At 46.0% G+C, this 14,676-nt stretch overlaps 2 protein-coding genes across 3 annotated transcripts in view; both read left to right on the forward strand.

The window, feature by feature from the left end:
- On the forward strand, nt 1-7,452 carry ZNF367 (zinc finger protein 367). Its single transcript, XM_032675607.1, has 5 exons — nt 1-458; nt 1,475-1,625; nt 3,263-3,382; nt 3,737-3,875; nt 4,862-7,452. Exons 1-5 carry the CDS (start codon nt 108-110, stop codon nt 5,100-5,102), a joined length of 1,002 nt encoding a protein of 333 aa, XP_032531498.1. The 5' UTR covers nt 1-107; the 3' UTR covers nt 5,103-7,452.
- Nucleotides 5,129-14,676, forward strand: part of SLC35D2 (solute carrier family 35 member D2) — a 23,918-nt gene continuing 14,370 nt past the window's right edge. The window contains exons 1-3 of one of the 2 annotated variants that reach the window (XM_032675609.1): nt 5,129-5,685; nt 11,314-11,347; nt 12,920-13,006. In XM_032675609.1, coding sequence (XP_032531500.1) covers nt 12,920-13,006 — 87 coding nt within the window. In that variant the 5' untranslated portion in view covers nt 5,129-5,685; nt 11,314-11,347. Of the gene's footprint in view, nt 5,686-8,239; nt 8,398-11,313; nt 11,348-12,919; nt 13,007-14,676 lie in introns of those variants that run through there. The other variant, XM_032675608.1, reaches the window with a different exon arrangement.

Raw genomic sequence — 14,676 nt, forward strand, 5'->3', positions numbered from 1 at the left:
GCGGCCGCTGTGGGACGTCCGTGCGGCTGCACGGCCCGGCGCGGGTGGCGGGGCCGTGCCCTCCCTCTCACCGCGCTCCCCTCGTCGCTGCCCGCGAGCGATCGGTGATGGCGGAGCGGCTGCCGCCGGGAGCCCCCTCGGTGATTTTTTGCCAGGACTCGCCGAAGCGCGTCCTGGTCTCCGTTATCAAAACCACCCCGATCAAACCCTCCCCGGCGTGGGGCGGGGGCGAGGAGCCGATGCCCGTCCCGCCGGTCCCCACCAGCCCCGGCTTCAGCGACTTCATGGTCTACCCGTGGCGCTGGGGCGAGAATGCGCACAACGTGACCCTCAGCCCCGGGGGCGGCGACAGCACCGCCGGCCCCTCGGCGCTGCCGCCGCCCCGCGGGGCCGCGGGCAGAGCCCCCGCCGGGGACGAGGAGCCGGCGGAGAGCGGCGGCCGCCACCGGCACCGCAAGGTGAGTGCGGGGAGGGGGAACCCGCGCGCGCCGCCCGCGCCTCCGCCCGGGCGTTTAAAGGGAGGGCACTTCCGGCAGCGGGGCGCGCCCGGGGCAGAGCGGGACGGGACCGGGACCGGGACCGGGACCGGGACCGGGACCGGGACCGGGACCGGGACCGGGACCGGGACCGGGACCGGGACCGGGACCGGGACCGGGACCGGGACCGGGACCGGGACCGGACCGCGTCCATGGAGGACGCCCGTTCTCTGCCCTCCCAACGGCAGGGCTGTGTCCAGCTCAGGGCTCTCAGGGTCAGGGAGCTCCTGCAGCGCGCCCAGCACGGGCTGCGAGGGTGGTCAGGGGACAGGAGCATCTCTCACACCGGGAAGGGCTGAGGGAGCCGGGCCTGTTCAGCCCTGAAAGGAGACGCTGAGGAGACCTCATTAAAGTGTGTAAATACCTAACGAGGATGACAAGAGGACGGAGCCAGGCTCTGCCCATGGTGCCCAATAACAGCACAAGGGGAACGGGCAGAAAGTGATGCACAGAAAGTTCCACCTGAACATGAGGAAGAACTTCCTTACCGTGTGGGTGACCACACACCAAACAGATTGCCCAGAGAAAGGTGGGGTCTCCCTCACTGAGGATATTCCGGAACCCTCTGAACACAATCCTGTGCCATGTGCCATGGGATGGCCCTGCTGGACCAGGGAGGTTGGACCAGATGACCCACTGTGGTCCCTTCCAGCCTGCCCCATTCCGTGGTTTTGTTGCCAGTTTTGTTGTCGGTTTCTCCCCATGTTCCTGAGTGCGTGATGGAGTGCTGGCAGTGCCTGGCATCTCCCCTGCTGCCACAGCCCAGCCACCAGGAGCAAGTTGGGGATGGGCTGGACATGGTCTGGGCTGTTTCTGTGCTGTCACAGCACCACTGTCACCATCCTCAGTGCTGTCACTCCGGGGCGTGCTGTGCCTGTTGGCCACACTGCAGAGTGGGGAAGGTGCTGGACTTTAGTTCCCTCATTATTTACGCCCAGGATGGGATCAAACGTGGGCGGCCGAGAGCAGACACCGTCCGAGACCTGATCAGTGAAGGAGAGCACTCCTCCAGCAGGATACGCTGCAATATCTGCAACAGGGTCTTCCCACGAGGGAAGTCACTGCAGGCCCACAAGCGCACTCACACGGGTGAGTAAAAGGGAGGGGTGCATTGCTGGGCTGAGCGCTTTGGAAGCAGCAGGGAAGGAGTTAAAACTCTGCAAACAAACCACAGAGGAACTCCCCAACAATTGGCCTGTTAATATGTTATTGTAACTACGAATTTAATCATACTTTACTTTCACTGCTTGTTAGTCACTCACAGTCTTTGTAGCTGTGTTTGTCGTGGTGAAGTGTAGCAGCAATTGGGGCTGTAATAGTGTAGGCAAATTACAGAAATATTTTATCTGTTGCAGTCACAGACCTGCTTTGTAAGAGGGAGAACTCTTTTTGAGCTTGGTGCTCTGCACTTGAGCTTGGTAGCACTTTGTATTCTGACTGCCTCTTCTCTGTTATTTTTTTCCCTGTTGCTGTTGTGTTTTTCACACTGCATTGAAGTTTCTTGTAAGAGGTTACAGTAACTTAGAAAGTAGATAGCAACTTCAGCACTGTAACACCCTAGAAGTGCAGTTTAAATGTTGAGAAAAGAGTCCACCTTCTTAAAATTAGCACCCAGTTGTTTTTTCCCACCATCTAGAATTTATTTTCTTGGGTCATGCTAATTCTCTGAGCAGTATTTAGTAGGCAGCTTGCAGTTAAGTGAAAATGTAGGATGAACTCATTCAGCTGGGCTTGAACTGGAGATACTGTTGGTTTAGGTTTTTCAACCAAGCAAATACCTTTTTTTTTTTAATTCATGTTTCAACAGCACTCTGTATTTGCAATAAAGTGTGAACTAATGTAGCTCACAGTACAGACACAACCATCAGCACTCCCCCCCAAGCCAAGCAAACAAAAGCCCACAGAAACCTTGGCTCCCACCTTCGCTTCTTCTGATTCAAGTCCCTACAACTAATCTAGATAAAGAAATTAAACAGCAGTTTCCTCATGGGTTTTGGTCAAAAGACATCATTATTTCACTTGGTTGTACAAGCTGTTGAACTTGAAAGAACTTCTTACCTGAGCAGAGCTTACCCTGCTGTCATTCCTCCGAGTCACCTCTATTTGCTCTCCTTCCTGAGGAGCCCTCTCAAGGAAGGAGACACTTGCTGCCTTGTTTTGTCTGATTGCAGTTTGCATGGAGAAGTCTTCCTTGGTGACTTTTCTAAGAAAACTTTGTTGACTTAAGTCTGGAATAAGTTTTTCATGCAGCCTGCATTGTTATGACTTTTCTCAAAAGCGACACTTTCGCCTAATGAGAGATTTCTGCAACCTTGTATGTTATTATAATGTTGACCTCAAGTATTTCACCCTAGTTCAGGCTATGTTAAGGATAAAATTTCTCTGGTTACAACTTGAATTACATCACTTGTCCATTTACTTCCTATATTTCTTGCTCTATAGGGGTCCACAGTTTCACTGGACAAAGCTTATTTGGTGTTATCTAAGAGTCTTAAATCAGAAAACATGACAAGGGAAAAAAATATTTTTTTTTCCTTTCTGGAAATAAGTATATTGTCCAGTAGCATAGAACATGTACTTCAGAGTAAACCAGGACTTCTTAAGTAGTTGCAAGTGTCTGAGTGGCTAAAAGGAGAGCTTGCTTGTGTAAGTCTCATGCCAGGGATCACCACTGGGTACTATGACTCATAGTCAGCTTTCATAAATCTCTGTTCATTATTTTTAAGGTGAAAGGCCCTATTTATGTGACTACCCAGATTGTGGGAAAGCTTTTGTACAGAGTGGGCAGCTCAAAACTCACCAGCGTCTCCACACGGGAGAGAAACCATTTGTCTGCTCAGAAAATGGTGAGTCATCAGAGAACAATTTGCAGCTTTCTAGGGTCAGACCAATACTGGAATTGTATACAAGTTCACTTGGCAAAGATACATAAAAGCCTTGGAGTTTAATTTTGGTGGAACTTCTGGGGTGATTCTGCAAACATGTATCTAAGGATTGCATATGTTCTCTGTCAATAGATACTAACTTATAAAATGACAGGACATATTATGAACCTTGCAACTTTGTTTTCAACCAAACCTAGGGTTTTGTGAATGAGGAAGGTTGGATTCAGTGGCATCTTCATCCCACAGATGTTATGCTTAGTCACTGGTTGGCTGCTTTCCATAACGTGTTCTTCATTTTTGCTTGGTGTTTTTAAGGCTGTTTGAGCAGATTCACACATGCAAACCGTCACTGCCCAAAACATCCCTATGCCCGGCTGAAGAGGGAGGAGCTCACAGACAGGCTGACCAAGAAGCAGACGGCTGACAATAAAGCTGTGGCTGAGTGGCTAGCAAAGTAAGTTCCCTCAGGATGTCACGTTCCTTGAAATACTTATAAGGGTGGTCTGACAAAGCATTTTATTCTTCAGAACAGTAAAACCCCAACAAACCAAAACTATACGCTCCTCCAGTACATATCAGCCCTCCTTAAAGGATTCTGAACTCCTTTAAGACAAAGTTCCTCATGAGACTTTTTTTCTTCCAGTTTTGTTTTGGTTTTGCTCTCTGCTTAAATGCCCTTCTTTGCTTGATCAACCCCTGCTAATATCTTGTTAGTGCTACAGTTGCTGAATTTGCCATTGTATGAGGGGCAACAACTGTGTTTGCCTAGGGAGAAATGCCTGCTGGGAATACCATGTAGAGGAGAAACCTGTCACAGATATTCACTTGGGCACTTCACACTTAAAATACTGAATAAAGAAGGTTTCTGACAGCATAAATACTGTCCTATAAGGGCTGAAAGATAAAATCAAATGCAGTGCTTAGTCGGATGCAAGTCAGCACTTGGGGAGAATTTTGGCAGCTTTGGATTGTTGTCAGGTGTACTCATAGAATCACAGAATCAGCTGGGTTGGAAGGGACCTCCGAGATCATCAGGTCCAACCCTTGATCCAACCCCCCTGTGGTTCCCAGCCCATGGCACTGATGCCACATCCAGGCTCATCTTAAAAACCTCCAGGGACGGAGAATCCACCACTTCCCTGGGCAGCCCGTTCCAATGCCTGGTTACCCTCTCTGGAAAGAAATTCTTCCTAATATCCAACCTAAACCTCCCCTGGCACAGCTTAAGACCGAGCCCTCTTGTCTTGCTGATCGTTGCCTGGGAACAGAGACCAACCCCCAGCTGGCTCCCCCCTCCTGTCGGGGAGTTGCAGAGAGTGAGGAGGTCTCCCCTGAGCCTCCTCTTCTCCAGGCTGAACAGCTTCGTTGCTCTCCTCTGGACCTGCTCCAGGAACTCAATGTCCTTCATTTGACAAGCGTTCCCCACATTTGGTGTTACAGATACTGGGAGACCAGAGAGCAGCGTGCTCTTGCTTTGAAGACCAAAGCAATGCAGAAAACGGACCAGGAGCAGCAGGACCCGATGGAGTATCTCCAGTCTGACGAGGAGGACGATGAAGATAAGAGCAGCTCTCACTCAGCCGCCTGCCTGCGCCGGCTGCAGGAGCAGCGCGAGCGCATGCACGGGGCACTGGCTCTCATCGAGCTGGCAAACTTAGCCGTGGCACCCCTGAGACAGTAGATGGGAGCAGTCTCTGCCTACACAAAACATTACCTGCTGGTGTCACTTAACCAGTTAGATCCCAAGCATAAGCTAAGCACCTTATTTGCTTATCATAGGCTGCTATTCTGTAGAATTTATGAAGAATGTTGTTGCCCCGTAACACGGGGTGAGAGAATTGCACTTTTGATAAGATAGAAGACATATGTAAAGTTTATAAGTGTTTTGTAAATATAGGGTTGACAAATTTATGTGTCTTGGGAAGCTAGATTTTGCAAGGTTAACTCATTTATTTGGAGCAGTTTTCACAGGAAGCACTTTCTGAACAAAGTGTTCACAATTAGCAGAATGGTACATGTGGCCAAAGAAGGCTGACAAAAAGAAAAGCATTTATCTGACTATTTAAACAAATTTATAAAAAGCTATAGGTCTGGGGATACTGTTAAACAGCAACAAAACTGTGTTTTTCTAATGTCAGTATGTCTTTACCTAGTATCACCAAGGTGAAAGGCAAAGGTTAATCATCTCAACTTGCAGTGGGAAAGGAACTGCTTCGTGCAGGAAATCCTAAGGTTGTTCAGTATCTTCACTGTGACTGCTCAAGGTATGAGGCTTGACTTTGCTGCTTTACATTTTCTGATTTGATTTCAGCAGAATCTCTTGGTAGCACTTGTTATTCCTAACATGTGACGTTGGGAACTTTTGCACATTGTTTTGTCTGAAAATGATTAGTCTTGCAAAGTCTAGACAAAGTTAAACAATTGGTAATATTTTTTCAGATGTTTTTTGACCCTATAGTGGTTTGGCACTTGATTTTGTTGATAAAGGGGGTATTTACAGGGTGGTATGGATTTCTAGTTAACTATTCCAGATCTTCTATTAGCAAACACTAAGTTTTAAAGTATTGCTTTCATATGATGATCAGCAGATATGAGCCTCCGTACTTTCTGTGCCTAAAGCCACCTTACTGCTTTATTTCAGGATAACATGCCAATTTTGTCTTCACTAACCATAGCACAGCTATCAGTTAAACACTGCAGGAAAGTATTCACTATACAACTAGAAAATAGGCTTCCAAAAATAGTTACAAGTGTGTTAGCAGTGGGATTTCATGTATTTCCCAAATAAATGAAGTTACAGAATGCTGCCTAGTACTCAGATGTTGATATAAAATGTTTAACAGGGTATCTTGTCGCTTTGAGAATGCTGTATACTTCTCAGTAGCATCGTCTCATGGTGATCTTTTTCCATAATTTTCTTTGAAGGCAGCCAGAGATTCCTAATATTCTAACAAAACTTTGTTTTCAGATTGGACTTCTTGTCGTGTGGTTTTGTTGTTGGTTGTTGTTATGAAGCTACTGCTTAAGGGGATATTAATAATGTGCATTTACTGACCTGCTTGCTTTAACTCCTTCCTTTTGTTAGAGGTCAGGAAATTCAAATGAGAAGGGAAGCCTCTTTCTCTCTCACTTAAACAAGAGGAAGAAATAATTTTATCAATCACTTGATAAAGGCTGACCAGATGCATACAGCTGTTCCAGAAAAGTAGAGTGGTTTTACACCAGGAACTGCAACTAGTGAAATGTGTTCTCTGATAACCTGTTGTGTTTGAAAATCTCATTAACCCAGTTCGTTTAAATATTATGTTGATGCACTTAGCTAAAGAGTAATTGAATAATTAAAATAAATCGCTTTCATTGACTGTAAATGATTTTGCACCAGTGATACGGTTTAATTTTTGCTTCAGCTTCTGAAAAAAATAGAAAACACTAGTCATACTAGGCTTCTTAGCCTATGTAAAACTGGTAATTCATGTATGTAGGTTTTTGAGTTTCTCAAAAAAATTACATGCTGTTGACTGTTAATCTGGCTTCATGCAAATAATCTGATCCCAAAATGAGCCCTGGACATAAATCCGTTGTAATTCTGAGTCATAACTGAGAATTGCTCCTGAGTAGTGTTTCAAAGGGCAGGAGACTCTGTAATTACCAGCCAGTTGCAGACTGGTGTTGTAACTTCATTAGGATTTTTTTTTTTTTTCCTAGTCAGCTGTAATGCTTTGGGCAACTTGCAGGATATTTCCTCAAAAATGACAAGTACACTGAATTGTAGTTGGCTGTAGACAAAATTCAGACCGTTGAAGCAGTTCTGGATCATGACAAGTTTTGGGTAAAATACCAAGTAAAAGGAAAACCCAGTGCGTGTAAGACTGCTTGTTGTTTTAAGTGATTACATACAAGGAGTAATTACATGAAAGTGTTCAGTGCTTTGAAAGATTAAGTTGTAGTTTGGCATGAGTTAAAGGCAGAAGAGTTGATGTGCTGTCATTCTAATAGATGCTTTCAATAAAAACTTTAATTTTCAGGTTTAATGTGTGCTGTTTGGTAATCCTTTAAGTATTCATCCTGCTCCTTGTTTCTGTAATCCTTACAACCCGACTTGTCGCAGAGGGTGAAGGTCCAAATTTGACCCAAGTTAAACTACCCGAGGCAAATTCCGTAGAGCGTTTCTTTACAGTTCGACAGAGCTGTGGGAGTCCCGGGGGCTGCTGCAGCCCATCCCTGCTGCCGTGCCCGTGCCCGGGGGCTCGCACCTCTCCCTGGCCCGCGGGCGAGCGCCCGGGGCGCGGCTCGTTCCCACCGGGATGGTTTGACACCAGTGGGGGCTCGGTGGCACTGCCGGGGGGTGGCCATGAGCCTGGGGAGCCGCTGAGGCGGCGTCGCGGCGCCCCGGGCTTTCACCCCGAGTCCTCTTGCTCGCCGGCCGAGCCCCCACAGCCGGGCCCCCCACAGCCAGGCCCCCCACAGCCGGGCCCCCCACAGCCAGGCCCCCCACAGCCGGGCCCCCCACAGCCGGGCCCCCCACAGCCGGGCCCCCCACAGCCGGGCCCCCCACAGCCGAGCTCCCCACAGCCGAGTCCCCCACAGCCGAGTCCCCCACAGCCGAGTCCCCCACAGCCGAGTCCCCCACAGCCGAGCTCCCCAGAGCCGGGCCCAAGAGCGGCGCCGGGGCGGCAGCAGCGCCTCCTCGGGCGGGGCCTGGAGCCGCCGTTCCCCGGCTCGCCCGGGCGGCGCTGCCGCCGCCGCGGTTGGGGCCGGGCCGGGGCGGAGGAGCAGCAGCAGCAGCAGCGGCATCAGGAGCGGAGCGGGGCAGCGGCGGGCCCTGCTCGGCCCCTCCTCGCCGCCATGAGCACCGGGCAGGCCGCGGGGGAGGCGGCGGCGGCCCCGGCGCTGCCCAGGGTGCTCTCGGCGCTGTTCTACGGGACGTGCTCCTTCCTCATCGTGCTGGTCAACAAGGCGCTGCTCAGCGCCTTCAGGTGAGCTCAGCCTGCAGGTGAGCGCCGGCCAGGCCGGGCCCGCGCGGTCCCGGGAGCCGGGCCGGGCTCCCCGGCTCGGACCGACCCGTGCCAGAGTGTGCGGGCACGGCGGGCCCTGCCGGGAGCGGCGCGTCCCCCGGCTCTGCCTCCCGAACAGACTCGTTGCCTTCCTCCTTCTCGGGGGTAGCCAGAAATGAAAAGTGAACTTCGTAAAATTGCTTAGTCATAAAAACACTGAAGGACTCTTTGACTTGACGGGGCTAATTCCCATCGTTCCGCATCCCGTGATGTGAAATCATTGTGATAATTGGCATCGTGTAGCACTGTGTTAACTACAGACCTCTTGCACTTACCATTCTCTTGCAGCTCGGGAAACAGAGGAACTTGAGCATTCCTCTCCAATTCGTATTTGCCAATCTGGATTAGTACTTGGACTTCGATGATTCTCATGGGTCCCTTCCAACTCAGGATGTTCTGTGACTGTCCTGTGGCTGTGATTTTTTCTCACCATTAATATATTTTACTTTATCTTTGCTCTAGTTTTGCTGTGGTTTTCCTCATTATGTACCAAAATCAGAACAAGAAAAAAACAAAAGGAAAAAGAAAAGTTTAAAAGCCAAACTGGCTGTTATTTTCTAATGTTTGCTGCTGTTGGAACACACAGGAACTGTGTATAACATCTCTCAGTATGCAGATGGAGAATGGCCAGTTACTGCCATACTTTGAGTAGTTTTAACTTGGTGTACATTAAGGGGGGGGGAATGGAGACACTCAGGCTTTTCAGGTGTTCTGCTTGAGTTTCTGTCTTCCTAGCTTTTGAGTATCTGAATCCAGGAATATCCAGGGACCTGCGATGTGGATACTAATTAGTATTATTAATATCATGATGGCTGGGCTTCGCGAACGAAGATTTGGGAAGGCTTTATCCACATTTGTTACAGGCACGTTGGTGACTTATGAGGCCAATACGTGACAGACATATCCGATTGCAAAAGGCACAGCAGAAAGACTCCTTAGATGGTGTATTCCGCAAGTATATATTAGTATATACTAATATACTTAGTATTATTAATATTATTAGTATTACTAGTAATTAGTTCTCTAGAACTAATAATGTAGTATCCAGGGAACTACAGGCTGGTCAGTCTCCCCTCAGTGCCTGGCATGATCACAGAGCAGGTGCTCCTGGAAACTATGCTAAGGGACATGGTAAATAAGGAGGTGATTTGGCTGCGCAAAGGGCAAATCATGCCTTGACAAATTTGGGGGCCTTCTACAATGGGATTGCAGCAGTGGTGGATGAGGGAAGGGCACCTGGACTTGTGCAGAGTATTTGACTACGTGACATTCCTTGTCTCTAAGCTGGAGACACATGGATTTGATGGATGGACCACTGGGTGGATGAGGAATTGGCTGGATGGGCGCAGTCAAAGAGCTGTGGTCAACGGCTCAGTGTCCAAGTGGAGAGTGATGAGTGTTGTCCTTGGAGAGAGGTGCTGGGACTGGCACTGTTTAACATCTTTGTTGGTGATGTGGAGGCTGGGATCAAGTGCACCCCCAGCAAATTTGTGTAGTTGACACACTGGAGGAAAGGGATGACACCCAGAAGGACCTTGGCAGGCTTGAGAGGTGGGCCTGTGTGATGCTCATGAAGTTCAGCCAGGCCAAGTGCAAGGTCCTGCCCCTGGGTTGAGGCAATCCCAAGCACACATACAGACTGGGAGGAGAATGGATTCAGACTAGCCCTGGGGAGAAAGACTTAGGGTTGTTTTTGGAGCAGGCAATGTGTGCTTGCATCCCAGAAGGCCACTTGTATCCTGGGCTGTGTCAAAAGAGGTGTGAGCAGCAGGTCCAGGGAGGGGATTCTCCCCACTCTGCTCTGATGAGACCCCACTGGAGGGCTGTGTCCAGGTCTTGGACTCCCAGCACAAGAAGGAGCTGGAATGAGTCCAGAGGAGGATCACTAAACTTATCACAGGGCTGGAACACCTCTGCTGTGAAGACAGGCTGAGAGAGTTGGGGTTGATCAGACTGGAGAAGATTCTGAGACATTATTGTGGACTTCCAGTACCTTAAGGGGGCTACAAGAGAGCTGGAGAAGAACTTTTTACAAAGGCATGTAGTGATAGGACAAAGGGGAAAGACCTTAAGCTGAAAAAGGCAGGTTTATATTAATGTTAGGAAGAAATTCTTTACTGTGAGAATGGTGAGGAACTAGAACAGGTTGTCCAGAGAGGCTGTGACTCTCCATCCCTGAAGCTGTTCAAGACCAGGCTGGATGAGGCTCTGGGCAACCTGGAATAGTGGAAGGTGTCTCTGCTCATGACAGGGAGCTGCAACGAGATGATCTTTAAGGCCCCTTCCGATCCAAACCATTTTATGATTCTATCCGTGCTTTCAGCTAAAGCTAACTGAAGCTGAAGGGAATGGTAGGATTTGGTAGGAATGTAGCCCTTTAGCAGACAAGGGATGTTTCTACAACATTTACCCAGGAATCTGATTTTCACAGAAACATATTACTAGTACATTTGGACTGTCGAGATAAGCTTCCAAGTTAGGGCAAGAGCAAGAGATTTAAGTTACTATACCTCCTCAGAATGCATAATTTGTATGTGAGGCCACTCAAAAAATGATGCATTGTTAAGAGTTCACTGAGTGTGTTACCTTCACTTACAAATGTCCCCCAAACTATTAGCAGTTTAGAATTGACCGCCTGTGCATTTCCAGTATTATCTGGATTACGTTTTGCTGCGTAAATAAAATATCAGGACTACAATAAGTGTAGCCCTGAGCACTTCTGAAACACAGGTCAGTCATTCTGTCAGTTGTTGGTTTTGGTATTAAATTTAAACTTTTTTTTTTCCTGATTGTTGTTTTTCCATTCCTCAGTATTAAGTATCTGTTAATGCTTTTCAGCTTCCCATCACCAGTGTTTCTTGGAATCGGACAGGTATGTTCACAAGTACTTTACGTATTCATTATTTTGTAAGTTAAACTAATGAAAATAGAGTTAGATTTTAGAGGACCAAAATCCCAGTTATACTGAACTGCTCATCTTCTGGATTAGATAGACTATAAGGAACTGTAATTTGCTTGATGGAGAACTGGGAAGTTGTAAGTTCAAGTCAAAATTATTGCCTTAAAAGAGTCACGTAAAAGACTGGGAATGCCATTTATTTCTCCTTACGAAGTTCAATAATTAAGAGATCAGGCCTTCAAAACTGTCAAGGTTTGTTCTAGAAAGTGCATACATCCTGTAAGAGTCCTTGAGCATTTAGATATTGCCCCTCTTTGTAGCAAAACCATGTATTTCCTCATAAATATGTCCCTCATTTCCCAACAGTTTTGCAATAGCACCAGCACAAAATTTTGATTCTCTGTTGCTTTATTTCCAAGTCACAGTACTGCAGCAATGTTTTTTATTATTTTTGTTGTCAGTAGGCATCGTAATAAAATAAAAAAAGTTCACATGTTTGTAGGTGTGGTCCGTAAAGAAGAATGTGTGACTGCAGAGGGATCACTGGGAAAGATAGAGCCTTGAAGAAAGCTTTTTTTTATTTAGGCAAATACATTTTAAAGAGGATTTGCTCTCTGCCAGGGTTGCATGCCAGGGGGTAGTGAGGAAGAGGTTAAAACAGGGTACTACAAGCCTGACGTCTCTGCTGTTCAGTGCGGGAGACAGTAAAATGTCTTGTAAAGTCTTTGTAAGTGGCAGGGAGAGTTTTACACATCCAGAATGTTCAAGGAACCACAGATCATGTTTCAGTGGAAGACTACAAAATGCAGCAATAATCTATGTGATGCTATGGCTTTGTTTCATTGCAGAACCTAAGACTTAATGGCATTTCCATTTTTTTTTGTTGACTGATCCTTCCAAGATTTCCCTGAGCATTTTGTGAAGTACATAATGTATGGTATAACACTTTAGTCTGCAGAACATGACTCCACTGCTTCTCTAAATATTCAACTGCTGTATTTTTGTATAAGGAAAATTTTACCTTTTTTTTGACTCCCTGAGGACATTAACACTTGTGGTGCGATATGTGATTGCTAGGATATTCATCTTCATTCTGTCTATTATCTGTATTATTTCTTCCTGATATTATCTACAGACTGATCAATGCACAACCACTGTCTTGCATTACGAAAAAAAAAGCTTTAGGAGTGGTTTTGCAGACTAAACAACTCTTTGAGTAAAAATCTCATGGTTAATCTGGGATTGTGTCCTGTTTTATTTTTCAGCTCCCTCTCAACATGCACTGTTTCACAGAGTGCCACCAATTTTCTTCAGATAGGAAAGGGCATGTGTATATTTTACTTTTAAATAAATAGCTGGCAAAATTGGTAAGAATAAAGTTATTTCAGTTTGTTAACTGCATGCTGTGTTGTTCTTTGACAGAAATACATAATACATAGTATTTGTTAATTGCATGTAAAGATTTTGTCTTTGAAGCAGTTCTTTTATTCATACATTACAATTTTGCTCTTACATGACTTCTTTTTGTTTTTTCTTTTTGTTTAGATGGCAGCCACTATACTTATCTTGTATGTGTCAAAATTAAATAATATTGTTCACTTCCCTGATTTTGACAAAAGTATACCTGTGAAGGTAAGAATTATGTATGTCTTGATATTAATAGCAAGGAGTTATTTCTTATAGTGGCATTCTTTCCTATGCAGACAAAAAAAAATTACATTTGTTTGTCAAGTGGGTTTTATTTGTATCTATGTTCTGTTTAATACTGGATTTGATAGTTTTAAATTCTTAGCAATATTCTTGTATGTTTGGGCTGTAGGGATAAGCTCTGTTTGCAGAGAAACCTGCTGCCATTTGGTTATGGAGTAGATGGGAAAGGGTGCTGTACCTTCATATAGCTGGATGAACTCTTTCATATTCATGAAGTGTTTTTCTGATATATTGTGGTCGTTTGACAGCTCTCTGTGGGATCAATGGGAGATATGAGTTTGTGAAAGACTTCTGCACACAGCATGAAGGGAGAAGGGCTGCTTGGAAATCTCAATGGAGCATGTGATGAAACAGTAGGAAAAGAACACATGATAGACCAAAAGCCTGAACAACAGTTGACTCTAAATGTGAGATTTATGTCCCATAGGAGGGGCTAAGATAATGCCCACTGAAAATACTGTAGGGAGCAGCTAGGTGCATTGTACAGACCTTAAGTGCATATGGTCTAAAGAGGCAGGCCAGAGCAAATAGGAAAGGATCTCCTGTTACCTCAGTTTGGGAACTAGGATGTGAAATGACTGCAGCAATGATCCTTGTAGATTTTTGCATCAATGTGCAATGTTGCTGGAGTTTTACTCTGATGCATTAGCCCATGAATTTGAGTCTTGTTGCATGGTGTTGGTTGGTGTTTGCTCAGAGGTACAGAGATGGTTTCCAGCTCTGCTGCAGGGCTCAGATATTGTATCTTTTCAGGACAGCATCTTCATTGCAGAATCTTGTCTTGTCCGTGTGAGGTTTTCTATGGATGTCTTGCAGACTTGTTCATTCTTAATGCAGGTTGAAATCATTGGCATTTCTGCATGTAAAAAGTCTTGGAGGAAAATCTGTGGTGTCAATCCTAAAATGGACAATCCTTCCTTATTCCAGAATAAGAAAGAAGAGGGTTTCCCAGAGGATAGCTTTGAGTTCCACATATAAGCAACTTACTGAGACCTTGAGAAGTTCCTTCCCTCCACCTCCCTCAGTCCCACTGTGCTCCCTCTCTGCTGTTGTCTTCACTTTAATGTCAGGACAAAGGCATTAGCACAACACAGCTCCCATTTTCTTTATCCTAATAATATCTGTTCTTTGGAAGACTTCCCTGGATGGACTGGGAGCAGCCAGCACTGGAGCACCCAGGACTTGCATATTGCTTGTAGTGCTGGATTTGACCAGTCACAGTGAATCAGCTGGATTGCTCATTGCTTGTTTCTTTACTTTTTAAAGAACCCTTAGACCAGCTCTTCATCCTTTTGACAACTTCTGCTTTGACACTAAGATAATCATTACTTTTCACTCCTGCAATGGTTTATGTCTTCAGTGCTTTCAGCTAGAGTTTTAAAGTAGTGAAATGCTTATTTTAGCGATGAAGCTTTGGAGTTCTTGACCCTTTTTAAGTATATTATTTACTTATCTCTGGTGTTGTGCTGAATGTTATAATTTTGTCTTTATAATGGATAAGTTTTAGAGGAAAGATAATATAATGTCCTCTTTTTGTTCGGTCTATGTATGAAATAAACCAAAATGTTCCAAAAAAAGTCTGTGAAAGAGAT

The sequence above is a fragment of the Chiroxiphia lanceolata genome, chromosome Z, assembly GCF_009829145.1.
Source record: "Chiroxiphia lanceolata isolate bChiLan1 chromosome Z, bChiLan1.pri, whole genome shotgun sequence".
NCBI lineage: Eukaryota > Metazoa > Chordata > Aves > Passeriformes > Pipridae > Chiroxiphia > Chiroxiphia lanceolata.

Coding starts and splice junctions, on each gene's coding strand:
- ZNF367 (XM_032675607.1), top strand. CDS start 108: ATGGCGGAGCGGCTGCCGCCGGGAGCCCCCTCGGTGATTTTTTGCCAG. Junction 1,626..3,262: donor CCACAAGCGCACTCACACGG/GTGAGTAAAAGG, acceptor ATTATTTTTAAG/GTGAAAGGCCCTATTTATGT. Junction 3,876..4,861: donor GTGGCTGAGTGGCTAGCAAA/GTAAGTTCCCTC, acceptor TTGGTGTTACAG/ATACTGGGAGACCAGAGAGC.